The 9,956-nt window shown below is 41.8% G+C and overlaps 1 protein-coding gene across 1 annotated transcript in view; it reads left to right on the forward strand.

Annotated features, from left to right (window-relative positions):
* sae1 (SUMO1 activating enzyme subunit 1) overlaps positions 1-4,073 on the forward strand; it is a 30,099-nt gene extending 26,026 nt beyond the window's left edge. The window contains exons 8-9 of the mRNA XM_085184302.1: positions 605-674; positions 3,143-4,073. Of these exons, the coding sequence (XP_085040428.1) occupies positions 605-674; positions 3,143-3,235 (163 nt within the window). The 3' untranslated portion in view covers positions 3,236-4,073. The remainder of the gene's footprint in view (positions 1-604; positions 675-3,142) is intronic.
* The last annotated feature ends 5,883 nt before the right edge of the window (positions 4,074-9,956 follow it).

Below are 9,956 nucleotides of genomic sequence, written 5' to 3' on the forward strand. Positions count from 1 at the left end.
GTTGATGGCTTGCATGGCTGTTATCAGCTGTTCTAACAGGAAAATTCAACTTTAAAAAACGTAGCACACACGGGCACGAGGGCCGATCAAGACTCAGCAGCTGGCTCTGATTAAAGGCCGACTGTTAGCTGCTCTCAGTCTGCAGATGAGTTTCCTGGCTGTAATTTCACCTTCACTGCTTTTGATTTTCGACACGGTGGGTTGCCAGTTTTTGGCTTATGAACACAAGCTCATTAATCCACTACTACACCCTCACATCCACCCTGATGGCAGGAAGAAGCACATTAATGTTAGCTTTTCTCAAAGTCTCTCTAATCAATTTCTCACCAGTGTTTTGAGACAAAATAACATCACCTGGGTGAGGAGGCGATGGCAAACCGATTTACCCAAACACACGTGCTTCTAGTGTCAGTGAAAAGACGTTTATTTAGTTCACATCAGCCAGCAAGACAAATAAATCAGCTGGCAGATGAGACTATGGAACTTTTTTTTTTCTTTGTTTTGTGGCTCTTGTGCTCTTTTTTTAGTTACTTAAGTTAGTCACTTCCTTAGCGTTACACTTTCTATTTAGTGGTTAATGTTTCCTTGCACTGTTTATCCTCAGCTACTGCTTCTCTGAGATGTCTCCAGTGTGTGCAGTCGTGGGAGGAGTTCTGGGACAGGAAGTTGTTAAGGTGAGGATGTAAACATGAAGATTTTTGGGGCAGTGTGCAAATTGCACACAGAATTGTATGAATCTTGCAGCTTCAGGAAACGTCGTGAAAGGGCTGATGTCATCCCCTCTGAAGCGTCTAACGGTATTCAGTCGGTGACTTTGTGATGAAGACGGCAGGTCTGGTGTGTCAGCTGACATGTGGCCACTCGGCTGGTCGCTGGGTTGGATCCAGAGAAGCGGCGGCAGCTCTGCTCGGAGCAGAAGCGATTTTCGCTGTGACCACGGTGCAGCTCGGCGTGACGCTCTGGCAGCAGCCGTTTAAATGGAGAGATGATTTGTACTGTTCTCAAGCTGAACGCCGTAATAACCCCATTCATAAAAGAGCCTAATGAAAGCTGTTAATGGGAAGAAAAGCGACTGAACGGTGACACCAACACCTTTCCTACATGCTGTAATCTCAGGGTAACAATCAAACCTGTTCTGTTGTTTTAATTCCCTCAGGCTAATCAGTTTATTAAAAATAATAAAAGCTCCTTGAAATTGTACCAAAATCTATGCAGCGAAATATCTTAGAGAGCAATCACTCTTTTCTTTGTTTCTACATGAATCAGTTTGCTGATAATCAACAATACTTAACATAAATTCAGCTGATCTCCTCTTCAACCCCTCCTCCTTGGGCAGTACAGCCTCCATGTTTAGATCCGTCTGTGGAAGTCTTGTTCTGTGAACTCTCAGACTTCAACCTCAAACTGCAGCACTGAGGTGCTCTGGCTCCCATCCACAGTCCAAAGACATGCAGTTGGTGAGGTTAGCTTCATAGGTGATTCTAAATTGCCCAGAGCTGGGAATGGTTGTCTGTCTCTCTGTGTTCGCCCTGAGTCAGACTGCCCATCTGTCCAGGGTGTACCGCGCTTCTCGCCCTATGGCAGCTGGGATAGGATCTAGTCCTCCTGCCCCAGAATTGGATATGTGGAAAAAATTTATGGAATATTGGAAACTGACCTGACTTTCATGTTTCTCTGCTGACATCACACTGGTCCACCTTCCTCTGTAACCCACTCTCTGACAGAACAGTGAGTTTTTTGACAGAGAACCATGCCGCCAGATGTGGAGATGCAGACTCATCCAGACAGTGACCTTCAGAATTAATCAACAGAACACAAGCTGAAGTACTACACACACTGATCACTCAAGCTACGCCTTAAGGTCCTGTCCATATATATAACGAACAAATCTGAGGACAAAGGGCAGCTCAAGGAGTCCAAAACTCACTGAAAATGTGCTTGACTGTGCACCAGATGTTCTCAGCTCTCACTTTGAGTATACAGGGACCCAACGGCTCGTAACAAATTCGGATCAGCTCTCAAACTTCGTACAGTACAGCCCACAAGTGTCCCAGGGGTCGCCCAGTTTTCAGCATTCCTGAAGTTCCCAAAAAATGTGTAGATTGGATGGTCAAACTCCCATACTTCCTCCATAATTTGGAGGGATTATGGGAATAATGTTATAGTGAATGATGCTATTGTGATTTGATGCCTGCATCTTTCTAATATAACATCCAGATCAGAATCTGGGAGTTCTGCTGTCACATCCCGATGGTGACGTTCAGGCTAAAGCTCCTGAACTGTGTCAGTCTCCACTCGTCAGATGCCCTAGTTGCCAGATTTGACTCTCTGTGACTTTGTCCTATTCCCAAACTCAAAAGTCGACTCAGAGAATCCCCATTTTGACGCCTGGGAGGAGATCAAACGCAAAAAGCAAATCCGGGGCATGGAGGGAAGGACAGCCGAAAGAGTTGCAGGGCTGCTCAAAGCGACAGCCTTTAAGGGAAGATCAGCTGGATTTCAATTGATATTGTATTTTATTTTTTATAAGTGAAGTCAGGGAGCTTTCTAAGTCTTTAGTGTGATTTTTGCTTACCAGCAACTCTTGTGGTTAAACCCAGCAGTCAACATGTTGCCTGTTTTTTGACCTAAAAACATTTCGGATAGGCGCAGTTAAGATTAGAAACCTGTTTTTTTTTTTTTTTTTCTGGGGTGAGCGCAGGGCGACCTCCGGCTGACACAAATGGGCGAGTTCATTTCAGGGTGAGTGTGTGAGACAGGCCGGGGGGGGAAGAGAGGACAGACAGTTCAGAATCAGGCTGCGTTATATTGGCACAAGGCCAACCTGCTGTCTGGATGATGATGATGATGATGAAACCTGCTGCAACAGCCAGACTGATGTCTCTCACAGTGAATCTGACTGATTTCTCTTGTACACAGAAACATTAAGTCCATTTATGAACTGACAGAAGTGTGACAGGCTCTAGTCAAGTTAAACTCCGGCATTGAAACTTGGTTAGCTGCAGTAGAGTATTTCATCCTGCTGACGAAGCACGTGGAGGTTTTATTTCTCACAGATTCGACGAGAGGCCAAACTTTTACAAGCAGCCACTGTAGTTCCTCTTTAAATAACATAACATTTTTCTCCCCTCTTTGTCTTCAGGCTCTCTCTCAGAGAGACGCTCCTCACCGCAACTTCTTCTTCTTCGATGGTCGTAAAGGCAACGGCGTGGTGGACTACTTTGGACCAAACTGAACGTGTCAGGCTACGCCGGCTTACAGGCAAACTTCAGTTTGTCCTGTCTGATTATTTATGGCAGCGCTTGTTCTACTCGTTCAGTTTCTTTTCTTTCTTTCTTTTTTTTTTTTCACAGTTGGATCCATTTCGCCCCAAAATCTGATACAAGAACAGCCGGAAGTTTTTTTGTTTTTTTTACATTTGTTAATAAAACATTGTGTAGTAAAATGTTTCAGCTTCTCGTGTCTGCTTTTTATTAAATCTTCCACCAAACTGTACTGATGATTCTCCTTCCTTTGCTGCTGGGGACATTTTAAAGTCCAGACTTGAGCTGCAGTGTTTCAGTGAGAGAGAAATCACACGCAGGCTAGATTCAGGGCTGATATCAGTGTGGTTTATCTGAAGGGGAGAGACAACCAACAACACATGATGTCTTGCAGAGTGTATGACTGTATTTGGTCATAGCCTCCCATCACCTGACATGTGACTCATCAGCAAAGAAATAGGAAAGGGCGGTGGCTGCCATTCAAATGAGACGTGACATAAACAGCATCACAGCATTTCCTCTCTTGTGCCCCAAAACAGGGCAGCAACAACAGCATTAGCACAGAAAGGCAGCATCATTACATCAGGTGTGGTGTTTATGTTGCTGCCCTCATACCTGTGAAACCTGATGCTCAGTGGAAAAAGTGACCTATGTTTTGATCTTGGCTCACCTCGGCGAGTGCTGACTGCTGCATGTCGGTGATCTCTGAAAGCAGTGCAGATTATAACTGATGCAGCACGTTCACCAGATAAGTGCACATCATCATGATACTGTGAAACTTTGCATGCAAACGAGGCTGTCAGACATGGTCTGCGATACATGACCTTTCTTATTTTAAAGCAAATATAATGTAAAGTCTTGTTTAAATCATAAAGAGTGAAAGTTACGTCAGGCTCGTCCTCGTCTTTCTAATACAGCCTCTGACTAAGGGGCATAATTCCTCAGTAATTAAAAAGAATTCCAGTGTATTTTATTTGAAATTACATACAAATACCTAAAGATAGGTACATTAGAACAAGGGAATAACAAGTCAGGTTTTTACAGAAAACAAACAAATAATTATATCTTAAATATTTTTAAGGTAATTTAGCAGGAAAAACAAACAATATTTCCTCATCTTGCAGTATGCTGTAAAGTACTTTTTGAGACGTGGGTTGTGTTATGGAGTGTCTTAACCTTGTCTAACCTCAACTAAATAATAGAAAATCTATTGTGTAAAAAATAAATAAATAAAGGTTTAAAAACAATAAAAGGGTAATTCACTCAATATGGCCTGCACCCCAAAAAGGCACAGCACACTTATGATGTAAGATTGGGAAATGGTGTTTTTCTGCAAAACACTACTTAAAATTATTTACAGTTTCATTTGTGTCTCCTTTCCTGTAAAATACCCAAAATACTCTTTCGCACATAAAGACGACATCTGACAACCTCTGTTGTACTCTTAAAGATGAGTTTTGATACCTTATCATATATCATTGAAGTTGTGGTTTGATGACTATTAGAATCGTAGAGATCGGCCTCACTAACGTCTGATGTGAACCCAGTCATTTTGTGGGAAGGTCTTAAAGGAAAGCTTCAATGGGTAAAGAGTTAATGTTGTGGCTGAACATCCAAACTTTTAAACCACCGAGTTCACTGTAATTTGTTGTGTAAGATTTACACAAATCCTGTAAAGGAAAGTGTATTTTGAAGGTATTTTACAGTGAGACTAATGTGGGACTTGTATCTGCGTTTGTAGAACAGCTCTACACTCATTCAAAGGGGTTTTATGAAAAAGTAAACAAGAATCTCGGGCAGCTGTAACTTTCCCCACATAAAAGCCGTCATGTCAAATTGGTATTAGTCTGATTCTGTCACAACTCAAGACTGAGATATTTCTATCCCTTGACTCACACTTGTTCTTGGCTCCAGAAATGAACATATTTTTAAATTAAGATGGGACCGGGTCTATTCACACACGGGGTTCACTGCAAGTTCAACGCAGAACGAGGAGAATGAAAAGAGAACGAGGTTGAGTCCGGGTGCGGAAAAATACCCACATGTGGAGTAACTCCGTGTACTTTTGAGTGGTGTCGTGTTTTTGTCTGATTGAGGCTAGAGCACCAAAACAAGCCGAGCCTTGTGATGAAACCAGAGGGGCGATTAGGCAGCACGGGGTGCTGCTCTTTTCCTGGGATTAGCAAAGCAGATTAATTATGGAAGGTCCCTTTAAGCTCATTCTGCCCCTTTAATTAAACCTAAACTCTTATCTACCAACACACACATTCATTTCACTCTCCGTGCTCTCAGGACTACATGCTGACTCCACTGCACTTTATCTCTTTCTCTCCATCCCCTTCTTCTCTCAGCCTCCTTTTTCTGTCCTCTCCTCCTCCTCCTCCTCCCCCTTCTTCTTTTTCTTCTTTTTCTTCTTCTCCTTCTTCTCCTCCCCCCCCCCCCCCCCCCCCCCCCCCCCCCCCCCCCCCCCCCCCCCCCCCCCACACACACACACACACACACACACAGACAGTTAAATCCCAGCCCGGTGCTCCTGCTGTGTGGTCACTCTCTCTGTTTCGGCCTCCCTCCACTTAGCAGCAAAAACCAAGTGCCTATTGTGGCAGCCAATCACATCCCGAGTTTTACTCTCAGAGCTAAATGATTGGCTCTTTGTGCTGAGCAGTTTTAGTGAGGCTATCTAGTTCCAGTGCTGCCTGTTGACTCAGTAACAGACAGTGTGTGTGTGTGTGTGTGTGTGTGTGTGTGTGTGTGTGTGAGCTCAGCAGTTTTTGTGGATTATGTAAAATGTATCAAGGCTCCAACTAACAGTAATTTCTAATTCCAGTTAATCGCCCAAATATATATATATATATATTATCCATTTAGTCTCAGAAATTGATGAAACATGTCCTAATGTTCCACAGGACGGCTTAACAACCTTAAAATATCTTGATTTAACAGAAAAATGTGGTACGTCATACGCTGAAATCATTACTTCGAACTGGTCGTGTTTAATACAAGCATCTTTATATTTTTCATTAGACTTGAAACTTGAAACAACCTCCTTGCTCAGTATCACTGATGCAGTTATTATTGTTGTGTTTGTGTACACTGAATTTTCTGAATTTGTTATCTGAATATGAAACTTTGCCAAAAGATTCACGGAAATATAAAGAATTACGCTTAAATCAATAATTAGGAGTGTCATAAACATTGTTTCAGTCATCGTGGCTTCCAGTGTTAGTGTGGCTGAGAACAGTGTAAAGGCTCACCAGAACTCTTTTAGCAGTTAATTGCATGTCTTTAGACTGTGGGAGGAAGCTGGAGTGCACACAGGGAACAAACAAACAAACTGAACAGTGGATCTGAAACCAACTGTTGTGGACCAACAGCCCTAATGTAGCACCTACCACATGAGCTATCCCAGTCCAGGTGAATACAGCCTGGACAGGCCGCCAGCCAATCACAAGGACTAACATACAGAGAGCCAGGAGAGGCTCCAGCGCCCAGAAATCAGATGGATGTGTTGTCTCTTATTTTATTTTTCCTTTGTCTTTAAATATGACTTAAATAATGGTTAAATAAAATAAGGTTTCTATAAATAAAATGGCTTTTATTTTTCTCATGCACTGAGTTTACACACTCTTCTTTAACTAAAGCTAGCCCGTTACATCAACACTGCACTGAAGAGAAAGTCTAGAGAAAAATTGCACTTTATTACATTTTTAAAAATGAATCAACCACACAGCAAACAATCCTAAAACTGATAACTGATGAAGTAAATGAGATAGAGAATCTGTTATCAATATCTCAGAGTAAACATTAAATGACAGAGGAGTCACACATGGCCTCTTTAGAAGCCCCCAAACATGTGCCTGCGTACGTATTTCAGTCCTGATCTTGTGTCAGATTGTTGCATTGATAATCACTGTAAACACTTGTGGTGTGTCTGTGAGCAGCGAGCGTCTCGACCTCATGTCTGCTAATCTGCTCCAGATGTGATGAACACCACCCGCTGTCACGCAGAGCCACAGAGCGCCAACATCTGTAAACATCTGATGAACAACATCCTAAAACGGTGCTGCTGTCCTCGCCTGTATCACCAGAGTGATGTCATCCCACAAATCAAAATGAAACTACAAGCTTCCAGCTGGGCTTCCTGCTAATATTAGTGCGCATATCAGACAGACGCTGGTTATTTAAACGGATTTATTATTAGCTTTAAATGTATTTTCTTACATTACATCACCACGAGAGAGAATTAAGTGAGCATCTGCCAACGTACACACCTCGGCACCCTTTATGTATTAGCTTTAAGCTAATAAGCCTGCAGACAGTCTTTATCTTTAGACCTTAAAGGCAGTATGAAATCATTGTAAGGTGATAATTAAAGCTAAACAAACAGCAGCTCAATATCTGTCAGTTGCATGAAAACAGACAAATCCTAAAATCTGGGAACAGATATGAACATTACTGAAGCTTTTAGATGACCTATTTCCATTTAAAGTTATTTTATCAAGCTTTTCCTTATTTTCTGTTATCTTTATATTGTTACTAGAGTGAATATTCATATTAAATAGTGAGCCAGGTTTGAAATTGTTTTGTTATTATAAACACCTTACAGTTCTGTCCAAAGTTCTCAAGCCACCCCTCATTTCTTTACATTTTGCCTCCAAGGGGCCAGACTTTCTCCTCAGTCTTAAACTGCTCTTGAATAATAGTTGTTTAGACATTTGGCTGCTTGTTCACTCATTTTCAGTCCAGTCCTTGTACCTGACAATTTCCAGGGGAATGTTGTTTTGTTGTTTTGTTCGTTAAGCCAATGCACGCTAACCAATGAATCATTAAAACATTTTTACAAGAACCAAACTCCAGTGATGAACCTGTGTTGTGTCTACATGTGACAGTCAACTTCGCAAAGAAATCATTTAAAATTCTTCCCACCCCCAAGCACGGTGGTGCAGTGGTCAACAGGTCCTTCCTGTGGGGAGTTTACATGTTGTCTGCGTGGGTGAGTACTCTGGTTTCCTCCCACAGTATAAAGACATACAGTTAGTTGGTATGTTTAGTTTATTTATATTTGGTTTATCTGGTGGTGTGTATGCCACCTCTCACCCTATGGCAGCTGTATTAGGCTTGAGGCTCAGTGCCAACAGGTCTTCTGGAGTTATGAATCCACATTGCAAATTTTTGATTCAAGTAATTTGGGAGGTCAGGTGAGAGGTACAACAGTGACTGTCTACATGCAGCCAGACTTCTATCAAAACTGATGGAAATATGAATAAAGAAAAGTAGCATCAAATTTGACAGTAAAATCAGATGCAGGATCCTCTGGAAAAGCATCTGATTGGAAACGTAATCATATTTCAGTATGATAGTTATCCCAAACACACTGTCAGGGGAGTAAAAGCATGTGAGGATAGAAGAAAACAGAATGGTCAGCCATTAGTTGGCCTCCCCAGAGGCCGGACCTCATCGTTATTATAAAAAGTGTGAGATCATCCTGACAAAGAGCAGAACAAAAGTCAGCCAAAGAGCTTTGAATGTCCTTTAAGAATCCTGGAGACCTATTTCTGCAGAATAATTAAATAAATGTAGAGAAAGATGCCTGGAGAATAAAGAGGGTCATACCAAGTATCGACTTTCAAGCTTGTTGGAAATGTGCTTTTGTGTTTTTGTCGCATAAACTGTACTTGTGTGTATGTTTGCAGATGTTTCAAAAAAAAAATCCCTGCACGTTATTTCGATTTTCATACTAAAGTATTAAGAAATTACAGGTGGCTAAAGACTTTTGCACAGTACTGTATAAAGAAGTAAACCCTGTGAGTTAGAAGCTCAGGCTTTAGACTCAAGAGAATTTTATGTTTTTACTTTTAGCTCTGGAGCTCCTGGAGTTAAAATCACTTGTGTGAAACAGGTAATGAACTAAAGGCCTGAGGAAAGGTGTGGATTATTTTGAACTGAATCATGCAGAGCTACTCTGGCAGAGTCAAAGAGTAAAAATGTGAAACTAGAAAACAGCATAAGACCTGAAGGACACATCATTCATCCCACTTTCCTGATAAAAACTTAGAAATCAAACTCCAAACACGGAAAAATATTTATTCTTATCTTTATTGTATAAAAACAAAAAAAGTACAAAATTCATGTAGAAATTTTACAATAGAAAAAAAGTTGAAAACAGCAAATACAAACTGCATGTGACTGGCCGACCGACACTGAGCTTTGCTGGTAGGAAAGAGGCGAGCGCTAAACCAGGAGAAACATCAGCTGCGAGCTCGCAGAGTTCACCGGCAGCTCTGATGACGGCAAACACGGCTAAAAGCACTGCGAGCAAAAGGCCGGACAAATATAAATATACAGGCTGTGAAGGAGAGTCTACGGAGCGACCGGTTTAACCTCTGCTCAGCTCAGAGTCAGCTGAACTTCTACAGGCTGTGGTTTCATTACGACTTTATACACAAAGGCTTTCAAAAGTCTTAAAAACAAGGCCCCGTGCTAAAAACGTAGAAAACGACGTGGCTAAGGCCGAGTGAGAGCGGCGTTTCAGACAGGCTGAAAGGCCCCACGTTTCCTGAAATAAAATGAAAACCGATAAGTGGGCACTTTAATCCAAAGTACGTTACAGTACATCAATCTGCATTCTTGACCATGTGTAGCACCAGCAGCACTACAGCTGTCGAATAAAAACAGAAATCACACGGTTTTGGA

This window comes from Neolamprologus multifasciatus, chromosome 14, assembly GCF_963576455.1.
Source record: "Neolamprologus multifasciatus chromosome 14, fNeoMul1.2, whole genome shotgun sequence".
In the NCBI taxonomy this organism is placed as follows: domain Eukaryota; kingdom Metazoa; phylum Chordata; class Actinopteri; order Cichliformes; family Cichlidae; genus Neolamprologus; species Neolamprologus multifasciatus.